The 22400-nt window shown below is 32.9% G+C and overlaps 12 protein-coding genes across 12 annotated transcripts; 7 read left to right on the forward strand and 5 right to left on the reverse strand.

Moving 5' to 3' along the window:
* Positions 1-42: 42 nt before the first annotated feature.
* On the forward strand, positions 43-2557 carry TVAGG3_0160010 (delta adaptin-related family; the record flags this gene model as incomplete). Its single annotated transcript, XM_001312853.1, has 1 exon — positions 43-2361. One exon carries the CDS (start codon positions 43-45, stop codon positions 2359-2361), a length of 2319 nt encoding a protein of 772 aa, XP_001312854.1.
* An 89-nt stretch (positions 2558-2646) lies between these two features.
* Positions 2647-4863, reverse strand: TVAGG3_0160020 (N-terminal acetyltransferase-related family; the record flags this gene model as incomplete). The annotated part of the gene is made up of 1 exon (XM_001312852.2): positions 2850-4862. The coding sequence occupies one exon, from the start codon at positions 4860-4862 to the stop codon at positions 2850-2852; it is 2013 nt and encodes a 670-aa protein (XP_001312853.1).
* Positions 4864-5034: 171 nt separating this feature from the next.
* TVAGG3_0160030 (uncharacterized protein) lies at positions 5035-5304 on the forward strand (the record flags this gene model as incomplete). Its single annotated transcript, XM_001312851.1, has 1 exon — positions 5035-5304. The coding sequence occupies one exon, from the start codon at positions 5035-5037 to the stop codon at positions 5302-5304; it is 270 nt and encodes an 89-aa protein (XP_001312852.1).
* Positions 5305-5773: 469 nt separating this feature from the next.
* Positions 5774-6340, forward strand: TVAGG3_0160040 (uncharacterized protein; the record flags this gene model as incomplete). The annotated part of the gene is made up of 1 exon (XM_001312850.1): positions 5774-6340. The coding sequence occupies one exon, from the start codon at positions 5774-5776 to the stop codon at positions 6338-6340; it is 567 nt and encodes a 188-aa protein (XP_001312851.1).
* Positions 6341-6721: 381 nt separating this feature from the next.
* Positions 6722-8228, reverse strand: TVAGG3_0160050 (ankyrin repeat protein family; the record flags this gene model as incomplete). Its single annotated transcript, XM_001312849.2, has 1 exon — positions 6830-8203. One exon carries the CDS (start codon positions 8201-8203, stop codon positions 6830-6832), a length of 1374 nt encoding a protein of 457 aa, XP_001312850.1.
* A 1463-nt stretch (positions 8229-9691) lies between these two features.
* Positions 9692-10570, reverse strand: TVAGG3_0160060 (protein ubiquitination; the record flags this gene model as incomplete). Its single annotated transcript, XM_001312848.1, has 1 exon — positions 9692-10570. One exon carries the CDS (start codon positions 10568-10570, stop codon positions 9692-9694), a length of 879 nt encoding a protein of 292 aa, XP_001312849.1.
* A 380-nt stretch (positions 10571-10950) lies between these two features.
* TVAGG3_0160070 (uncharacterized protein) lies at positions 10951-11835 on the reverse strand (the record flags this gene model as incomplete). Its single annotated transcript, XM_001312847.2, has 1 exon — positions 10951-11823. One exon carries the CDS (start codon positions 11821-11823, stop codon positions 10951-10953), a length of 873 nt encoding a protein of 290 aa, XP_001312848.1.
* A 1433-nt stretch (positions 11836-13268) lies between these two features.
* TVAGG3_0160080 (maturation of LSU-rRNA from tricistronic rRNA transcript (SSU-rRNA, 5.8S rRNA, LSU-rRNA)) lies at positions 13269-14132 on the reverse strand (the record flags this gene model as incomplete). Its single annotated transcript, XM_001312846.1, has 1 exon — positions 13333-14052. The coding sequence occupies one exon, from the start codon at positions 14050-14052 to the stop codon at positions 13333-13335; it is 720 nt and encodes a 239-aa protein (XP_001312847.1).
* A 562-nt stretch (positions 14133-14694) lies between these two features.
* On the forward strand, positions 14695-15366 carry TVAGG3_0160090 (SAP domain family; the record flags this gene model as incomplete). The annotated part of the gene is made up of 1 exon (XM_001312845.1): positions 14710-15063. The coding sequence occupies one exon, from the start codon at positions 14710-14712 to the stop codon at positions 15061-15063; it is 354 nt and encodes a 117-aa protein (XP_001312846.1).
* Positions 15367-15704: 338 nt separating this feature from the next.
* TVAGG3_0160100 (regulation of parkin-mediated stimulation of mitophagy in response to mitochondrial depolarization) lies at positions 15705-20518 on the forward strand (the record flags this gene model as incomplete). The annotated part of the gene is made up of 1 exon (XM_001312844.2): positions 15705-20513. One exon carries the CDS (start codon positions 15705-15707, stop codon positions 20511-20513), a length of 4809 nt encoding a protein of 1602 aa, XP_001312845.1.
* A 484-nt stretch (positions 20519-21002) lies between these two features.
* On the forward strand, positions 21003-21905 carry TVAGG3_0160110 (protein of unknown function (DUF3447); the record flags this gene model as incomplete). The annotated part of the gene is made up of 1 exon (XM_001312843.1): positions 21003-21905. The coding sequence occupies one exon, from the start codon at positions 21003-21005 to the stop codon at positions 21903-21905; it is 903 nt and encodes a 300-aa protein (XP_001312844.1).
* Positions 21906-21939: 34 nt separating this feature from the next.
* On the forward strand, positions 21940-22356 carry TVAGG3_0160120 (proteasome regulatory particle assembly; the record flags this gene model as incomplete). Its single annotated transcript, XM_001312842.1, has 1 exon — positions 21940-22356. One exon carries the CDS (start codon positions 21940-21942, stop codon positions 22354-22356), a length of 417 nt encoding a protein of 138 aa, XP_001312843.1.
* Positions 22357-22400: the final 44 nt, after the last annotated feature.

Genomic DNA, 22400 nt, shown 5'->3' on the forward strand with positions numbered 1-22400 from the left:
TAAAATAGGGGGATTAAGATTTGATATCCCCTAAATTTCATTATGATTTCCGTCACACCAAGGCTAATTGATACAGTGAGAGGATATTTCGTTGCACGACGTGATGGAAAAGCTGAAAAGTATTATGCTGATCGTGTTGATATCATTAAAGCCGGGCTTATTTCTGATGATGTTAATGAAATCTCTGAATCTGTAAGAGAAGTCATATTTTTCGATTTAATTGGATATGACACATCATTTTCAGAGTTTGGAATTCTGGAATTAATGTCTCACAACGATTTCTCAGCAAAACTTGTTGGATACACAGCATCAACGCAAATATGGAAGGCCGATTCACCAGTAGTGTTGATGGCAACAAACAGAATTCAACGTGATCTTACTTCAACTAGTTTTCATTACGCAGATTTCGCATTATCATCATTCTCTCGTTATTTATCGCCATCACTAGCCAAAAATCTTGCTCCTGAAGTCATTGCTCTTATGTCTTCTACAAAAACATTCGTTAGACAAAAAGCAATCATTACTTTTTACCATGTCTGCTTAAAATACCCAGAAGCACTTAAAGTTGGCTTCTCAATACTTCGTTCTTGCTTGAGTGATGACAATAAATCAATAGTTTTTACAACTCTCACGGTAATGAACGAAATTTGTTCACATAACGCTTCAATATTCATCAATCTCATACCAAAGTTTTACAAAATGATTACAAGTGTTACAAGCAATTGGATTTTACTACGATTAATCTCTTTACTCAAAAAAATCGCATTATCAGAGCCAAGACTTCCGAAAAAGCTTGCAGGACCATTCCAAACTGTCATAGAGACAACATCATCCGTATCTGTCGTGTTTGAATGCGTTCGCGCCATGTTAGAAATTCCAATTCCAGATAATAAGCTTTTTACGATTGCCGTTCAGAAGATTGAGCAGTATCTGACCCATCCAGAGCCAAATCTCCGCTTTTTATGCATGCAAATCTTTGTTGAACTGATAAAAGTCGAACCAAACTTAGTTGCCGGCCATAAAGACCTTATTTCGGGTTCACTTGACTCACCAGATGAAGCGACGAAGCTTTTGGCCCTTGATCTTCTCGTTGCCCTTGCAAATGAAGAAAATATCGACAGTATTGTCGGTAAATTCTTCATCCAGTTCAAGAAATCCACATCTCTTCAGTTCAGAAACCTTATTCTCACTAAGACGATCAAGCTCTGTGCCTCAGAAAACTACAATCTCATTACAGATTTCGATTGGTACATAAACGTCTTATTTGACTTCGTAGAAGAGGGTGAATTTACATGTTATGACATTCTCGCGACCCAATTCCTTGATCTTGCCCGCAGAGTTCCTTCAACTCGAGATCATCTCGTTGAATCCTGCACAACGATCTTCAGCAAGCCCAATTTCAGAGATGCGACCGAACTGTTATTGGCTTCCTCGCACATTGTTGCTGAATATTCCAAGAATTCGCTTCCAATCAAAAAAGTTTTACAACCTGTCATTGCAAACTGCACAGAAAGAGTACAGGCAAGCTGCGTTGACACAGCATTCAGGCTGTACCTCAGAGCTTCTGACGAAGAAGAGTTTTCTGCAATGGAAACACTATTTGATTTAAGGTTGCCACTTTTTTGTTCATCCACTTTTCCAGAAGTTTACGGGCGTGCATATTCTGTTCAAAAGATAATTAATATATTGAGAAAAGATCACCAATCATATACATTCCGAAATATCCAGAAATCTCTTGCAACTGAAGAAGATGCGATTATGAAAGAAGATCTTAAGAAACCGGAAGGTTTTGATGATCCTATTCCTCTGTTTGAGGAAGACAAAGAAGAAATAGAACGCGAGAAGGCTGCAGAAGTCGCAAGAATCACTCAAGAAGAAATGATTTCAGATGATGAGAAAATTTATGGCTTGAAGAAGTCAAGAAGGAGAAAACAGGATACAACAAAAGAGAAGGTTGTAATATTGGACGCTGATTCTTTGTTTGCAGAGAAAGATAAAAATTCAACGACTAATAAGGTCAATAAGTTCCTTGAATCAGGTTTGGCATCAGTAAAAATCGATGATGATGAAGATGATACACCAAAACAACCTCAAATCGAAAAGAAAGAAGAAATTCCTCAGAAAATTGAAAAAGAAGAAGAGAAACCAATGCCAAAACTCAGATCAAGAAAACCTGGAAACAAATTAGCAGAGGCCTTAGCTTCTTCTGCTACAGAAACTGATAAAGAAGTTCATGTTCTCGAAAGTACTGAATCTACCCTGAAAAAGAGAAGAAGACATCACCATCATAACAATGATGAAAAGAAAGAAATTAAAGAAGAAGGAACTTCTGAAAATACAAATGACGGAAATAATATTTAATTTTTTTTTTTGTATAATTATAAAATGTATGTATTTTAAACTCTTTATTTGATCTAAACTCGATTCCAAATACTCAAAGAAGCTTTATGCACTTTTAATAAACTAATATTTTGATCTTTTTGAAAAGCATTTGATATTTTCGATGGAAATGGTGAGAAGAAAACTTATCTCTATTATGAATCAGCAGAAAATCGAATTTAAATGAATTATCAGTTTATTTCGCAAATCATTTACTGTGATTTGATGTTTCAATTTGGATATTTTGATTAAAAACCATTATTATTCCTTTTCTATTGACTGATTTAATAAATTCAACAGACTTATTGCCTATTAAAATCATTTCAAATTTTTCATTCTCAGACAGACAAATAAAGATATAAAAGAATTAGTAAGATAACAACTTTCTTTAATATGATACATTCTAAATCTAAAGTGAAAAATAGAAAAATTCATAAATTTATTATAGATTTTATTCTAGAAATTTTATTTTATTTGAAAGCCTTGATTGTATTAATAGCCTTTTCTAATCTCTTCTTCTGTTCCTCGACAGTCTTATTGAATGGACTTGGACGTTCATCAATTTCCTTCAATTTTCTTTCGTTGTATTTGTCAACAACAGCAATGATTTGGTCGACATTTTTCTGGTGTTTCTTTGCGAACATCATCATTGATGCCAAAGAGAACAAAGAACTCTCTTCACTGACTTTTCCTTCCTTTACGAAATCAGCGAAATCTTTGTACAAAACTGGAATATCGTTGACCAATTTTTCATCAACATTTTCAGCTAAAATGATCTGAGTCAAAAGAGATACACCTTTAACGAGATCTAAAGTATCAGGGTAGATAAGCTTCTGTACATCTGTGTATAAAGGAAGTGCTGTTTCATCAGTCTTGTTTACGAGTTCTTCGATACTCTTTGTTTGTGTCAAAACTCTCATTTTGTTTTTGACAATTTCTGTTTTTTCGTTTTCCAAAATCGATGTCCAAAGATCGACAACTTTGTAGAGATATCTGATTCTGTGCTGCATTATCTCTTTACGGATATTTGTTGCCTGCAACAATGTGATGAAGTGTCTGTCATCGATACATCTCTGGTAGAATTGGTTGAATCCAGTGATCGAATTGAAACAAAACTGTTCTGTCAGATTTGAAATTCTCTTCATCTCGTCAATGTCCAATTGGTTGATGATTCCTTCAGCGAAGACATGTCCTAATGACAAGAACTGGATGGCTTCCAATTTGAGCTTAGTCTGGTTCTCGCCAATGAAAGATGTCGCTCCGAAAAATGTTGCCAATCTGATTAACATCAAACGACATTCTGGAGCTTCATCAAACAAAGCACATGTACTTGCAGCTTCAACTAAATACTTCCTGTCATTGGTCTTAGAGTATTCTTTAAGGAGATGCTCTGCTTTGATGACAGCCGACCTTGAATTAGTGACTTCGCCAATGAATTCGCCTGTGATGTATTCATGAAGTGCTTGGTCGTTGATTGCAGACAATTTCTGTCTGTTCTGGTCGTTGACGTACTTGCGGAGGTCTCCGAACAAGTAGCCGACGTTCTGGCGTGAGTTTGCGTAGTCAATGATCAAATCTGATGCATCAGAACCGTTCTTGATTTGGTAATCGATTTCTGCGAGTTTTGGACCGCGACGCTTGCCTTTATTGAGGTCCTGGATGACTTGTAAAGCGTTGGGATGGTGCTCTACAACTAATCTCCACTCATCAATCGATTCTGCGTTGATTGTTCGTAAGAATTTTTCGGCCAACTTGCCAATTTCTTCTGTCTTGCCTAAGGCTTGAAGACAACTGATTTCGAGCCTAATAAGACCCATTTTGTCGTAGGATAAGATCTTCTGGACGTCGGCGGATTGAACATACGCCAAAGCTTTCTCAGCTTGGTTTGATTTGATCATTGATTCAACGTACATGTATATGGCATCGTATTGCTTTGGTTGGGCTTTCTCAAAGAACTTGGCGGCGAATGCATAGAATTGTGGTTTCTCATGAAGAGCTCTGAAGTAGCAGCAAGTAGCACAAATGAGGAAGCTAGTCTCTACTTGGGCTAAACGTGTAAGTTGCATTGATGTTTCTTGAGCATCATTGAAATATCCTGAAATTAACATGCAAATTATGGCTTGTGTGAGAGCTTCCACGTTCTTTTGGCATAGTGCAACAAGCCTCTTGTAAATCGGAACACATTCTTCTTCGGCACCTGTAGATCTGTAAAGTTTGATAAAAGACTCTAAGAAAAGTGCGTCATTTGGCTTCTTTTCCTCGATTTTCTCACAGTATGCAAGCGCTTCCTCAACATTCTTTTGACCTAATGCAAATGCGCCTTTGTATAATTCGACAAATGGTAAATTATTTGGTTGTGTTTTCTTTTTTTCTTGTTCTGCAATGATTTTCTTTGCTTCCTTGATGTTGTTGTTCTTGCAATACTCTCTGATATCTTCAAAACGTCTAATATAAGGACGAAGCTGCTGTTCTGAAAGACTCATATTAGCTGGATATATTGAATAGTTTACAAATTTTCACCAAATTTTCCTAATTTTCAATAGGAAAAGAATATTTATTTACACTAAACAACACCAATTTCTTGCTATTGCACTATCCATAGGCTATTTTCTTAGCGATCTGCAACACAATTTTTTTCATTTTGAGATTTGATAAATGTCTAGCAGTGATTCATCAGATGACATTCCTAGTTCAATGAATAATAAAGATGCCATTCAAAGGTTAAACCAAGAAATAGCAAAAATTGATCGCGAAAACTCTGATATGATGGAGAAAATTAATGAATTAGAAAAAGAAGCTGAATTAATCAGATCAAAGAAGGATTTACAAACAAAAAAGCTTGAAGAATCTGGCAGCTCATCATCTTTTATCATTTTCTTCATTTTATTGTCAATTATTTTTTATATTCTTCTCAAAAAGAATTAATTCCTCGATCGTGCACCAGAAGGAACTATTTAGCTGTTTAATTCAAGAATACTTTTTGCTCCATTCGCTTTAATACATGATTTCAAATATTGATACTAGATTTCAAATTGAATTCATGTCAATAATCCACCACATGAATCAACCAGAATATATTCTTACAAATCTTGAAGAGTCATGTTAAATATGTTTAGGAATTTGTAGAATCATGTAGATTGAATTGCAACACATGCAAGTTCTATTTAATTCATTCCTATTTGACTTGATTTTTTGATACATATCCAAATTTGAATAAAAAATTTTAGTTTTTCAATGAATATTTTGAAACCCCGGGAAGTGAATTCATTAAGCTTACAGGTGAATTATAATTTCATATTGTTTGTATTTGAAAACAAGAATACAATCGTTAGATCAAGCGCTATTAATACATTATCTCATCATCTCTTCATACTTCCCAGAAAACACAGAATTAATGTCCTCCATATGCGAATTAGCTGAAAAGGACTTGGATGTCAACTACAATGATGTTAAAATCAACTTATTCCAGGCATTTAATTTCCTTGTTTGGGCAAATAAGGAATTGGTTGCTCCAAGAGCTAATACATTGGTTAATTTGGCAATGGAGATGATAAAGAATGAAGAAATCAACGAAACAACTAAATTCGACCCTGCAGTTCTTTGGGCATCACTCATAGAATTGTACGAATTATCTCCTTCGATGGAGGAGTTGGAAGCTGTCATAAATGTCCTTCCTGGATGTGCCCACGACTACCAACTTAAATATTCTGCTCATTTCGCCTCTTTCCTCATGCAGAAGTATCCTAACGCTATTCAGAGTGAGCCAATAGTAAGATTCGCTACAACAATCATCGGTTCCGATGCTTTGTTCGAATACATCGATCCGAACGACATCGTCCTTTTGGCTCAGGCAATTAACAGCGCAGACCCAGAACTTGTCAAGACTATTGCTAATAATAATGAATCACAACTTCAATACATTAAAGAACACATGGAAATTATCGCAAATTTCCAACAGTAAGTTGTAAAAGATAGAGTTTGATTTTATTAGAATTTTATTGCAAGTTTCATCTTTTTTTTATCTACATACAATTAAAAGAATGATATCCAATTCGTCGGATTTTTTTTTTGTTGCGATGAATTTTATAAACCTCCATTATTTTTGCTCTTGGAGACACTATATATCTTTTCTAGTTAGTTATAGTTATCAAATAGGCGGGCACTACTAAACCATTTCATCTCATAAATGTGGCAAATATAATTATCAACATATATCGGCCCGCTAATAGAATTTGCTAGATATAACATGTGACTAGTTGATTTGAAAGTAAAACAAAATAAGGAAATTCATTGGGGAAAAAATGAATTCCCCTTCATTTTTTCAAAAATATATTGAAAAGTTGACAAAGTGAATTTTTAGATATGAATATGATTGAGTTAATTGGCACAAATAGTTTTTAAATAATCTCTTACTTTACCATTTGAATACATCATTGCCTAAATTTCTTCTCTATTTGGTTTTGTCTTCCAAAAAGTATTTTTTCACAGAACTTTTTGCGACATCAAGAGCAGTCTTTCCATCATTATCCTTTGCTTCTTTATCAGCTCCAACAGAGATAAGATATTTAACAACTTCAAGATGACCTTTAATTGATGCATAAATGAGTGGAGTAGATCCATATTTATTCTTTGCATCTTTATCAGCTCCAACAGAGATAAGATATTTAACAACTTCAAGATGACCTTTAATTGATGCATAAATGAGTGGAGTAGATCCATTATTAACCTTTGCTTCTTTATCAGCTCCAGCTGAGATAAGATATTTAACAACTTCAAGATGACCTTCTTCTGATGCTTCAATGAGTGGAGTACATCCAAGACTATTCTTTGCTTCTTTATCAGCTCCAGCTGAGATAAGATATTTAACAACTTCAAGATGACCATTAGATGATGCTAAAATGAGTGGAGTCCATCCAAGACTATTCTTTGCATCTTTATCAGCTCCAACAGAGATAAGATATTTAACAACTTCAAGATGACCATTAGATGATGCCCAAATGAGTGGAGTAGATCCATATTTATTCTTTGCATCTTTATCAGCTCCAACAGAGATAAGATATTTAACAACTTCAAGATGACCATTTTCTGTTGCCCAAATGAGTGGAGTACATCCATCATTATCCTTTGATTCTTTGTCACAACCACATTCGATGAGTGATTGAACAAGTCTGAGATTTCCTTTTTCACTTGCAAAATGAAGAACATTTCTCTTACGAGAATCATATTTATCTTTTTTAGGAGCAATCTTTTTCCAAAGTCCTTCTTCGACTGATTTTGAAATCATTTCGTGGTTTCCTGTCGAAGAAAGTTCATCAAGGAATTTGTAAACTGTTTCAAAATCACTAGATTTCTTAAGTTCTGTGATTTTAGTTAAAATATCGCGTGAATGATTGTAATTTTCATTAGTTACATTGACAGTAGTATCTTTGGTTGCATTTTCATTTTCTTTTTGAAAAGCTTTGGATTTATCTTGAATTATTTCTCTTTCGTTCGTAGAATCGTTTATAACTTTCTCATTCTGTTTTAAAAAATCTGTAATGCCATCAAATATATTGAATTTCATGTATCTTTTCACAGAGTTAAGAATTGAAACAACTTCTTCGAGATTTTGGACACGAACGTTTGCCTTCCTTGTACAGATATATAATTCTTTGGAATTGAGAGTTGATGAAGATTGTTTAAGAAGAGTAACGTACTGATCAGCTGTCAAATGTGAATTTTTCATGATTATTTTGATATCCCTCATATCAAATGTATCGAAGAAGTTTTCATTATTAATATAATCGCTGATATAAGCAGCAATGTATTCGAAATTCAGATCCATGGCCTATTTCGTTTTTGAAAAAAAAATCGTAACTTTACAAAAAATCTGAAAAAAAATAGAATTGCTACTACGCTCTTTTACATACATTTGACATTTCTGCACAATTCAAAAATTTTTTCCACAATTCAAAAATTCTTGTTTATTCAAATTTGTGGGCTTTGAATTCCTCACAAAAATTGAATTCGTGCACACTAAATAAAAAATAGAGTGAATAAACTGTTCAAAATTGAGAGAAAAACGATAATTTTTAAAATAATAACAAGATATGGTTAAAAGTAATAGATATAGAAGGGATCAAGCAATATAATAATAATTGTTGGCTGATAAGCATCAATTTTTTGAAATTTCATAATTTGAATTCAAAAATTCAATGTGTCTTGCGGTTTCAAAAGGCACCTTCAAATTGAACGATAGCACAGACACTATTGAATTTTACCCATTCTATTTAGTTTTTACCCTTTTTATTTTTAAGAATTAATGACTGAAACAGCTGTTTTGCTATGACCTCAATCACTTTTATTTATTATTTTAAATATTATTTAATTTTATTATTTGAATAGGCCAACTTATATTTGAGAAGCTCAATTTGAGACCACTTAATACATTGAAATATCATAAATATTGAAATATTAAAAAGTGTATTTCAAAATATTGAAATTATAAAAATTTATAATACTGAAATTGAGACAAATTAATAAATTCAATGTGTTTTTTTTGAAATAACTCTCAAATATTATTTTTTTTTGTTTATTTAATGATGAATAAATATGATTGCTTTAGTCAATCATAAAAACTAATTTAAGTTTAAAATAATGAAAGGATAAATTGATCGTTTTTTAAAATACAATTATTTTTGATGATTTGCAAGAATCTTTGAAAAGAATATAATATTGGTTCTATTATTGTAAAATTTATCCAAATCATGTATTACATAAATTACGATTAAAACGATGAAAGAACCAAAAAGTGTGTTTTGTGTTTTGTTGTTGCGTGTTGGATGCGGGATCCTGTTATTTCCGAAATCGACAAAAAATTTGGAAATTTAATTTCCGAAATCGAAATTATATTAATGTTTTTAATATTCTTATATCAAAAGCATTAAAGTTCATTAAGAGAAAAACAATTCTTCTTCTTCAATCTATTGGCGCATTTATTTCTACACGCCAATAAGGAAGGGAAAATTATAAGACACCATTGTGTCTTCAAAACGCTAATTTTTGATATTTTTAACAACCCTAATTATCAACATATATCGGCCCGCTAATAGAATTTGCTAGATATAACATGTGACTAGTTGATTTGAAAGTAAAACAAAATAAGGAAATTCATTGGGGAAAAAATGAATTCCCCTTCATTTTTTCAAAAATATATTGAAAAGTTGACAAAGTGAATTTTTAGATATGAATATGATTGAGTTAATTGGCACAAATAGTTTTTAAATAATCTCTTACTTTACCATTTGAATACATCATTGCCTAAATTTCTTCTCTATTTGGTTTTGTCTTCCAAAAAGTATTCTTTCACAGAACCACTTGCAACATCAAGAGCAGTCTTTCCATCATTATTCTTTGCTTCTTTATCAGCTCCAACAGAGATAAGATATTTAACAACTTCAAGATGACCATTTTCTGTTGCCCAAATGAGTGGAGTACATCCATCATTATCCTTTGATTCTTTGTCACAACCACATTCGATGAGTGATTGAACAAGTCTGAGATTTCCTTTTTCACTTGCAAAATGAAGAACATTTCTCTTACGAGAATCATATTTATCTTTTTTAGGAGCAATCTTTTTCCAAAGTCCTTCTTCGACTGATTTTGAAATCATTTCGTGGTTTCCTGTCGAAGAAAGTTCATCAAGGAATTTGTAAACTGTTTCAAAATCACTAGATTTCTTAAGTTCTGTGATTTTAGTTAAAATATCGCGTGAATGATTGTAATTTTCATTAGTTACATTGACAGTAGTATCTTTGGTTGCATTTTCATTTTCTTTTTGAAAAGCTTTGGATTTATCTTGAATTATTTCTCTTTCGTTCGTAGAATCGTTTATAACTTTCTCATTCTGTTTTAAAAAATCTGTAATGCCATCAAATATATTGAATTTCATGTATCTTTTCACAGAGTTAAGAATTGAAACAACTTCTTCGAGATTTTGGACACGAACGTTTGCCTTCCTTGTACAGATATATAATTCTTTGGAATTGAGAGTTGATGAAGATTGTTTAAGAAGAGTAACGTACTGATCAGCTGTCAAATGTGAATTTTTCATGATTATTTTGATATCCCTCATATCAAATGTATCGAAGAAGTTTTCATTATTAATATAATCGCTGATATAAGCAGCAATGTATTCGAAATTCAGATCCATGGCCTATTTCGTTTTTGAAAAAAAAATCGTAACTTTACAAAAAATCTGAAAAAAAATAGAATTGCTACTACGCTCTTTTTACATACATTTGACTTTTCTCCACAATTCAAAAAAAAACTAGAATTGGTACTACACTCTTTTTACACACAAATGACTTTTTTTTCGTCTTATTTAGAGCGATATAAATAAATCAGCTGAGCTGCGCGCCGATAGAAGCTGACAAAAAATAGTTTCGGTATTGAATGAATCTATATCTTACTTTGATGTAATGATAATAGGCATAATACTATTAGTTACTAAAATACAATTGTTTAATTAATAACAAAATAAAAACAAGTTTAATATTAATACAAAATTAACAACATAAAGATAAACATTGCTTAAGAAGCATTCGGAAGGGCATTAAGAGCATCGTTAGCGATTTGGGAATAAACTGTAGCTTTGTATACGTAGTCATGAACATCCTGTCTCTCATCAGTTCTTCTATCAATAAATGTATGCCCTTGACATGATTTTGCAGCACATTTATATGAAATACCGCCTCTTCTGGACAAATCTCTCGGAGATCTGTCATCTAATGGCGCATTGGCAAAATATGAATAGTTCGCAAGTTCATAAACAGCTCCATAGCCGAAATACTTAAATATACGCGGATATTCAAACACTTGAATAAGTGCGTTAGGATTTGTATTCCTAAATTTTGTAATTGTATCTGTAATGTATGATTTAGTATTTGGAATTGAAGAGTAATTAGCTGTATTACGTGAGCATATAAATCCTTCTTTTTCACGAACAACAGTACCACTTTTGACATAAAGTAAAACTGTGCGCATTTCATTATAAGTATTATTAAGTGTGTAAGATAAATTAACCCATGAATCTGATCCCGCGCTATCAGAAACACAGTTTGCTGTTTCTCTGAAATATGGAGAGAATAAAACTTGTGAAAATCGATTATCCGTTGCTGTATTTGGATAATACGTATCATTTCCTATAAAGTTATATAATGAATTGAAGCTAGAATCTGAACTGATATTCGTTGCATTATTTAAACTTGTTGCCGAGGCAAAACAGATCACCGCAGTTAAACCTGAGAAGGCATAATATGAAATGTTAGCTGAGGTGCCGTTTATTGATTGATAACAGTAATTATATGCATACATTTTATATAAAATTATGGGGATATCACCAATTGATAAACGTTCATAACATCCCCTCAAAAATAAATTGTTCTCAATTCCGAAAAATTGCATTACAGAATCCAAGAATTGACACCAAAATCTATACATCGCTGTGAAACAACTAGTCCATGCACATATTTGCTTACAAACGAAAAAATTGATAAATTTGAATTTCGATCTAAGTTGGGATGAATTTTATTCCGGACAAAACGATAGTTACTATTCAGGAAGATTTTTAAACTCCCATAGTTATTACATTGTTGAAATAACTTCAATACAAAATTCGAGATTCATTAATTTTACTAATGCCGCTACATCAAATATTAAAATACTTTTTGAATCGTCATTATTCCATTCAAATCATATAGGTGATTCCAAAGGTTCTAAAGGATATGATGGATATGGTGGAAATATCTATCTCTATTCCAATTTAGATGTTGTTCAAAACAAGATATGCTCTTATAATTGTTCTTCAAGCGGATTTGGACAACATTGCTATATATACCTAAATTCCACCACTATTCCGTTCAAAAATTATAACTATCTTTCTTCATATTCCGATTTAGGCCAAACAGGAGTTGGAAAGTCACCAATCAATCATGTAAGAGGCGAAATTATAATTCATAATTCAAATATATCAAATTGTAGAACTAACCAACATTGTGCAATTTTAATTGAATTAACACGCTTTCCAGGAAATATTTCACAATCATCAATCACAAACAATTCAGCGACATCAGACTTTTGCATTTATTTTTCGGGATATGAATCATTTTCATATATCAAAACCAATTTTTTGAATAATTCAGTATCAGACAAATTATTTCGTACAAGTAATCATGATTTAACTATAAAAGAATGTATCATTAAAAACAATTCAGCAGCAAACACATTTATTTCGAGAAGTCCTTATTCGATTAATATAATATACAGTTTCATTGAAACAAACGGATCCACAGCTAGTTTAAACACAGAATCATTAACAACACAAGAGTTTGAAAACATTTTCTCTGTTTATCTTTCAAGTGAATGCTGTTGTAAATATATCCATGCTCAATCTGAAAAATATAACTCTGTTAAGCTATTAATATCTCTTTCTAATTACATATCAAGTTACTGTTTCGAACAAGGCATTGCAGAAGCTTTTGCTACCTAAAATATCACCGAAGGTAATTAGAGAGACAACCTTTATTTGTGATGCATCACCCTTTTTGAAATAATTTCTACCATCAAATATAATGGGTTTATATCTATAAGAAATAATTTTGAGTTTGAATTGCATTGATTTATAGCTTCGAATTGCCTTATAATCTTTTGAGTTTTATTATTTCAATATGTTTTATATTAGACTAGTTGAATGATATACTGCTAATATAATACTATCATCAAACACGTGATATCTCACAACTATTATACTAAAACTTATAGTATCGTTTAAATCTCAAAATACAAACGATAATACTATTATTAGCAGATTTCAATATGCATATGCCTGAAATGGGATTATAAAAAGTATGCTAATTATGCTAATTTTGTTTCAGTGTTCTAGCACTGAAACAATAATAAAATTTAGTCTATTATTTAGATCATTCTTTCGATAAGCTCATCGATAAGGTGTTCGCGGTTACCATAATCGCCACCCTCAACATAAGCGCGGTTAATCTTCTTGTAGCCGCCCTTTGGAGCATGAAGCTTGAAGACAGCAAGGAAGCGGTTAGCAGCAGCAAAGTTTGGACCAACAGTGTAGATTTCGTGAGCGAGATCTTCAACAGACTCGATGCAAAGATGGCCGAGAGCAACCTTGATGATCTGGTTGTCAGCGATTGGGATACGCTGGCCATTAAGGTTGGCTGTGCCAAGCTTGTAGATGAGCTTGCGGACCATGTCAACGGATGGGTAGCCGAAGGCAACCTGTGGTGTAACACGCTTGAGCATCTCGATTGTAGCCTTGTTGAGGCGGACAAAGATAGCGTTGTGCTTCTGGTTGAGTCTGAAGAGATGAAGGATCTTGCGGACATCTGGGTGGAGCTTGTTTGTACCCTTTGTACGGATGACGAAAGCAAACTTGGCTTCAGCTGGGACATAGAAAGCACCTTCGGCTGTGGCCTTGTTCTCGGCATCGATTTCGGCCTTTGTCTGGGAAACGTATTCAGCGGCGTACTTCTTAGCACGTTCCTGAATCTTGGCTTCATTAGCCTTGGCAGCAGCAAGGAGCTCCTCTTTCTTCTTGAGGTAAGCAGCCTTCTGGGCTTCAACGCGAGCGGCGATCTTCTGGAGTGTCTCTGGAAGTGGTTTTCCCATGAAACTAAATGTCTTGATTTTGAATCAAGATTAATCGTCTCGGGCCAAAGGCCAAAAAGAAAAATTGACATATCATTTTATAACTCTTTCAAACACTATAATTATATAGCTTTAATACTCAGCATTTATATTTCCCAAGTTAAAGTTCTCTAGAGAGCAATTATTTCGAGAAATTCTAAATCCTCGACTTTAGCTTGGAGCAACCTCTCTTTAAAAGGCTGTAATCTGTATCAAACTCATATATCTTCATAGATTCTTTATTTGTAATTTCTTTTTTGATAATGATCAATTCATGTTAAAATATCCACAAGAAAGAGCCATAGATAAGGTTAAATATAACAAAAAACGATATGCTATGAGTTTGATATTATGAATATTTGTATTTTTTATAATTATTTCATGATTTAGATTTGGGGTATATTTCTTAATGCATTTGATTCGGCTATATTATTATATTTGGTTGTATACTTATACAATGATCTCCAAGACACCGACTTATATATAAAATTATATAATTGATCAATATGAGTTTTATAGGCTGCGAGAGCATCAATTTTAGATTCTCAGCCTTATTCTCCTAAGTTGGGATGCTTCTTACGCTTTTGACTAGGCTGAATAAGTATCTATTCACATTCCAAAAAAATAAAGTTCGTTTTTATGCTTCCATCTTCAGGTTTAATTAAAGAGTGGGAATATGAAGGAGATAGACCAATGAACGTTAAATTACCTATAGATGATTCTCCTTATAGAACTGTTCAAGTTTCTGAAGATACCGCACCAATCTTATTTAGAACTATCGAATTCAACCAAAAGCAAATACAACTAAAGGCACAAAAAGAACGTGAAAAGCAAAAGTCTAAAACAAATACCGAAAAAACTGTTATTTCGAAAAATTCAATTAAAAATCTATCTACAAATGACCTCAAAAAGCAATTAAAGGCTCTAGGACTTTCTACAGATGGTACACGCGAGCAAATATTGGCCAGATTTGAAAAATTTGTAAAGAAATAAGAATACTCTATATTAAAATAGAGTAGAATTTCATTTTATCCATTTACTGATAGATTTTGGAACCAAAACTCAACAATTGCAATTAAAAACAATTTGAATAGATCAAACTTCCTTAGCTGACTTGGACAAGAGAATGAATAGCTTAGACTTTTCCATTACACAGGAACAAGCTTACGTCTCGAATTGGAACGAAATTTAAAGAATTTCCCCTCATTATCATGAAATTAATTCCAAATATAATGAATAAAGATAATATTGGAGAATAACATTTACTATTATGATATATGTTCAAATACATTTGCTGTTAAATCATTCTGAAACAGGAATTGCAAAATTCATTTAATGCATATACTATATTTCTATTTATCAAAAACTAATATGTTGCTATTTTCCTTATGACAAAGCTTGCTAACAATATTTGCAGGCATAATAAAAGATTTAATATTGATTGATATATTTGGAATATTTAAGTTGTCTTTCAGGTACATATAACTATTAAACCATTAGTTATTGATAGGGTTCGAATCTCATGATCTATAATCTCTAAATTATGAGAATGATTTTTTATTTGGCCTATATCGATAAACTAATGTGATAAAAAAGATACACATACCAAATAATATTTAATTCAATTGCAGTATATGTTTATTTTTTTCTTTTCGCCCTCCAAAATTCTCAAGCCCTTTGTAACACTTACAAATGCTATTGTAAAAACAGTAGCAAGTACATACGTAAGTACTATAAAGATTGAGTCACTACCTTTATGGAAAGGAGAGGCAACAATCGATGATATTGAAATTAATACAGAAGGAATTAATCAAATTTTACGAAATTCAAAGTCTAGACTTACATTAGAGAAGATTGCAACTTCAAGACTCAAAGCAAAATTACCAATTTTAACTCCAGGAACAAATCCAATTTCGATTAGCGTTCACTCATTAGAACTCGCCCTTGCAATTAAAGAAAGAACAGAACCAAAGCCTGAAAAGCCTAAACCAGCAACAAATCCAGAACAAGATTCGCAAAAACCACAAAAACAAAACTTTATTACAAAACTAACATCGAATATCGAAATCAAAATAGATGGATTATCAATAAGTTTGAATATCAAAGGCGTTCAGCTTAATTTAATCGGTTCATCAGTTTATGTTCACGTAATCAATGGACAAACCATTGTTCAGCTTTCTAAAATCAGGGCATTTATCAAATACAATAACATATCAATTACTTTGACTATAGAAAACGTCGATATCTCTGCTTCAGAAGAAAATACAGAAATTGCAGTTTCAGGATTTACCGTAACAGTATCAGTACCAGACTTTTTCGATCTTATAAAAGACTTGTCGTTAAAGATCCACATACTACCTAACAATGAAATCCACGTAAAATCTTTGTCTCAAGTCAGAATCGGAGTAAATCTTTCATTGTTACCTCCATTATTCGAAGTAATTGCATTATTCATGAAACCGCCAGAGCCTAAATTCAGTCCTCTTCCAAAACTTACGATTCATGTTGACGGAATTTTCTTTGCCGCATATGTTTCTAGTACTCTTGGAATAGAGCTTTCAATCAGCAAGCTTAAGCTCAAGAATAATGTTTTCGAGCTCAGACCGCTCGAAATGAGGCTTTTAATCAGAGATGGCGTAATTCCAATTTTAGAACCATCGATAATCATAGGTAAACTTCTACAAACAGACCGAACAATCAAAGTATCAGCAGAAATAGAGATGCTTAAGCTCGCAATACCTGTTTCAAAGGACCTTGTTGACCAATTAACGAAAATTAACATAAAAATCCCACCATTACCAACATTTCCACCACCTCCACCACCAAAGATACCCGAAATATCCATGAAACTCATGAATTGTCCCAAAGTTTCAACTACAGGAAAATTAATAAATTTCGAATTTCCTTATGACGTTATTCCAACAGGATTTTCTTTTGGTGGCTTGTTTACTAATGGTGATAAGATCATGTTACGTGTCTGGGATGCATCATCTGCCACTATGATTGCATTTTCTTCATTCGAAATCAGCAGATTAAGTGATGAATTCTCAATGGACAACCAACAGATGATTCCTCTATACAAATTCCAATTGGTCCTTCCAAAAGAAACAAGTAACTACCCAGATATCCTCGACAAGATCAAATTTACTTGTCTTTCATCAGTTGTTTTGTCAGAAGCTTTAGATTTAGACGTAAAAATTGGGAATATCCTTATAACTGCTGATTCTTTGGAGCTTCCAACAGGAGCATTGTCTCTTACTAGTATCCATGCACACGCAGTTATTGGTCCTGTGATGTCTACTCGTCTTCATGCTTCATTTGGAATTTCCGTTTTATTGTCAAATTTGAGGAATCAAACAATGTGTTCCATTTTCGATATCCCGACAATACACGCGTCATTGTCAGTGATGTCTAAGATAGATGGATACCTTCCTGATGGAATGACACGCCACAGATTCGCTTCAATCCTTCAGACACAAATTGGAGCAGATACAATTTCTGCCAGTCTAAAAATTCCTTCAATTTCATTAAACGTTGTTCCATCAATTATCAGCGATGTTGCAAGGTTTGCAATAGCATTAGATGTTGCTAAAGCAATTGCTTATACTGTTGTTAATAAGAGTGATACTCCATTCGTGTTCCATGTCTCGAATTCAACAGAATTAACTGAGATTTTACCTGGACAAACAAAAGTTGTCACTTTTACTCAAAAACAAGTTCACTTTTTGAATTTTCCTACTATATCATTAATAGTTATGTTGAATCAGCCCGGCTTCTACAACATCTCTAATTCTAATTACATATCATGTGAAATTGTTGCACCTTTCTCTTTCAAAGTTTCGATTTTGTCATCAACAGTTTTCAGAAACTTTTTGATGGCGCCGATAGAAATCAAACTTTCTGATCCATCCATTGCAACACCAATCACTAAACAGATTGGCATTGATGACTTTGCTACGTCATCTCTTTTCTTGGATAAGACATTCCATTTGAGTTTATCAATGACAGGAATTACAGAAATGTCAAAACCAATTTTGCTAAATCCACTTCACGATACGGGCACGAAATTCATTGTTTGTGAAGTTCTCAACCAATTACCATCCCTTTATTTATGTGCTCCACAGTTCTGTGCATGGCTTGTTTACAGAGAATTCGAAGTAGATTGTTTGAATTCAGCTGTTAAACACAGAGTTCAAGAATACTCTCTTTTACCAGTTTTAGTTGTAAATAACAGGTTACCTGATCATATTGTTACTTCTGCAGGTGTTGTTCCTCCAAACTCCAGCAAATACATATCACAACTCACTGACCAATCCATTGTTTTCGATAATGGAACATCAATAAAAGTCGGATTTCCTTTGGCAAGAGGTCTAAAACACAGATTAATGATCATGGGAAAGGCATCTGTTATAGAAACAGTTCCAGAGACAAATACAATTGTCATTAGTCCTTCTTTCATGTTCTATAATGGAGCTGCTTTCCCACTCTACTTCAAAGTAGTAGAGATGAAGGCTGTTCTCGTAGAACCAGATAAAACATTAGTTCTCGATTCGACAAAGATGCCGAGAGCTGTTTTTGTTGGTTTCAAATTCAAAGGAAAAACATTTTGGTCTAAAGGAGTTCCTGTTCCAAGCAGAAGGGATCTGACAATTAAAACAGACAGTGGAAACCTTCTTTTGATTATAGATGTACAAGATGACAAAGCAAGTGTTTATCCGAAATACGTCGCAATCAATGAAAGTAGTGATTCAATCTTTTTGAATTCATCTACAGAATTGACACCAGAAACACAAGCACAATTACTTCTTTGGAGAGGAAACAAACATTTAGTTTCTTTCTCACTCTCTTCTGATAAAGGTTTCCTTTCAGATCCAGTTGATTTAGATGGAAATGAGTATTTAATCAGAGTTTTCTCTGGTTCTTTTCCTTCTTTCTCAAGTTCTACTTACATCACTTATTCCGTACAAAGTAACACTGATCCACACACGATTGTCTTTCATACAGATAACTCTCCACCTCTGACAATTGATAACCAATCTCCTCTTTCTTTCGATGTGACTTCTCCTTCATTTAAGAACTCTTTGAGAGTACCTGCTGAATCAGTTTGTCTTGGAAAAGATGTCCCTATTTTCTTGGTTTTCTCGAGAACAGGTGCAGATCCATTTGTTGTAAATCTTCAATCAGCAATGGAATCAACATTTGTATCAGGAATGGCCAAATTGTACGGAAGAGTGGAAATATCAGGAACTCAAAGCAGAGTAACTCTTTCGCAGATTCCTTTGATTCCTCCTCAAATAAAACCGAAGATAAACTTTTCAGTTTTTCTTGCTGATGTAAAGATCAGAATTTACAACGATATCTCTGTTCCAGGAATTCCTACAGAACTGCTTTGTATCACTGCATCTCCTCTCTCTATCGAAGGAGTCTTCCAACAAGGAGGAACAACAACAATTTCTCTTGTTTTGGATACTTTGCAAATCGACTCTCTAAGTTGTCACGAGAATTTCCCTGTAATTTTCGGAAAAGTCGATGACAAAAACCCTCTTTTGAATCTCAACCTCAAACTCGGATCAACACTTAATGGTGGCATCTTTGTAGATGTTTTCCATTTAAGTATCAGTCCGACACAGATGAACATCGAAGAATCTCTCATCAGATTCATTTTATCATTAATTAAACTCCTGCCTCAACAAGAGATACCAATTAAACAAGACACAAATAAGATTTTATTCCCAACATTTGTAAGAGTCTTGCACGTTGATCAAACAGAGTTCAGACTCTCTTTATCAACGCAATCATTCATCCACGCGATGTTTAAAGATGTTCCAATACAACTCTCAATGTTACACATGGAGAATACAGAGACATTCGGTGTTCAAATCGTCGAATCAATTGTTGCTCATTATATATCAGATATCATTGTTGCTGTTCCTGCTGCACTTACTTCTTTGTCTTTAATAGGAAGCCCAAGTGCGTTAGTAACACAGAGTATCACTGGATTGAACGAGTTTGTTAAATCTTTCAAACAACAAGGTTCATTTGTTGGAGGATTGAAACATGGATCTGTTTCTTTAGTTAGATCAATTTCTATTGGAGCTCTTGAAAGTATTGTTTCATTTTCTTCATCATTGGCAAGTACTCTTGGCCAGATATCGCCTGTTCAAACACAGAACGACACACAGAATGATGATATCGGAAGAAGAATACAGCAAATGGTTGAATTTCCTGTTGAAGGATTCCAGAATGAAGGTGTTTTAGGAGTTTTGAAGGGCGCAGGAAAAGCTATGATAGCATTAGTTACTGGTCCAACTGCAGCTATTTTCTCTTTGATTGGTAAAGCAGGAAATGCGTTGTTGCAACAAGTTGGAGCAGCTTCACTCCAAACTAATGATAGAAGAATTGAAAAAGAAGCAAAAGATTTGCCAGCTATTGTTTTTGAATAAAAAAGTATTATTTCTATTTTTTAGTTTTCCTTAGTATATATATATTAAAACAATAATGAGAAATTTCAAGTGTGTCTGGTCATTATTTAAATAATTACATAACAAGAAGATATTTCTTGAAGATATATCAAAATAAATCCAATGCGGGTCAATCTCGGACTTGAAAACTATATTCGGCTTGTAATTCTGGAAAAATTCAAAAATATCATATTAGATACAATATGCACATAGAGCCTTAATGTTAACATGTATATAATTTTATTTGAAAATTATAATATTGGATAATTGATGAATTTCAATATTCATTTCGACTTTTCTATTGGCATTATTTCATTGCTTATCAATGGCCATTATCTAAATTCATAAATTTTATCCCAAATAATGGAAGTCACTGTTTTTCACATGCATAGCATAGTATTTTTTTTCTTAAATGAATGATAAAGATATTTTATATAGTAAACAGCAGACAAATGACTTTTAAATTTTTTAATGTCTGATCAAGACTCTCACACAAATAAATATGGGGAATTTCGAAGTACGTATAAATACTACATCGACTCATTTATTGCTTTGTATCAGCTGAAAACGGAAAACGAAGAAGATTTAAACTCGATTTACAAAATGATCAAAACAGAATTGATCGATTCAAACAACCATTTTCCAAAAATCATTGTAAGAGACATTTTAAATATCATTCCGTATAATAATCGCTATTCAAAGTCTTATTTATATCTTGCTAAACGTATCACTGATGATTACCATGTAACATCGATCAACAAAATTCCTACCATTTCTGCCTTCCAGTTTTATAAAGAGTATGGAATTACATTATACAAATTCAAAGAATTCAAAGAAATTAAATATGAAAATCCCAACATTCTTTCAGAAAATACAATTTTTAGAGCAATTATGAATGATGACAAAGAAAGATTCATTCAGTTCATTGAAAGCGAAGAATTTAATAAAGATAAAACGCTTTACAACCATTTATATCCTATTTTGCCTGATAAAGGATTATCATTACTTGAATTATGTTGTTATCACGGAGCAGTTGATTGTTTCAAGTTATTAAGAACGAAATTTAACTCACAAATAACTGAAATATGTCTTCGATTATCATTTTTAGGAAGAAATCAAGAAATTTTGAGTGAATGTTTGAAACATCAAAAACCTGATGGAGAATGCATGAAATACGCAATTATTTCCCACAACATAGATTTTGTTACATTCTTAATGAATGAACACAATATAAAGATCGATTTATTAGCTTGCGGACAATACAAAAATCTTGAATCATTTTTAGTTTATTTCGATCAAAAGAATGATATAAACAAATATTTTGTTGTTTCAACTTTGTTTGATGTTCCTTTCTCATGGTGCAAATATCAATGAAAAAGATTTGTTTGGAAGGACGGCTCTACATTACATGGCAAGCAATAATAGTATAGAAGCAGCCAAAGTTCTTCTTTCACGGGATGTAAAAATCAATGAAAAAAATAATTTCGGAAAAACACCTCTTTTTTATGTAGCTGAAAATAATTGTAAAGAAACAGCTGAACTTCTTGTTTCTCATGGTGCAAGTATCAATGAAAAAGATCAACGTGGTAAAATTGCTCTTCATGACGCAGCAATAAATAATAGCAAAGAAATTGCCGAATTACTTCTTGCTCATGGTGCAAAAATTAATGAAAAAGATGAATTTATTAAAACACCTCTTCTTTATGCAGCAAAAATGATAATAATGAAACAGCCGAACTTCTTGTTTCACACAATGCAAAAATCAATGAAAAAGATAATGAAGGAAAAACTGCTCTTCATTATGCATCATATAACAATAACATAGTAATAGGCAAACTTCTTCTTTCTCATGGTGCCAAAATCAATGAA

The sequence above is a fragment of the Trichomonas vaginalis genome, chromosome IV (genome assembly GCF_026262505.1).
Source record: "Trichomonas vaginalis G3 chromosome IV, whole genome shotgun sequence".
Taxonomy (NCBI): domain Eukaryota; phylum Parabasalia; order Trichomonadida; family Trichomonadidae; genus Trichomonas; species Trichomonas vaginalis.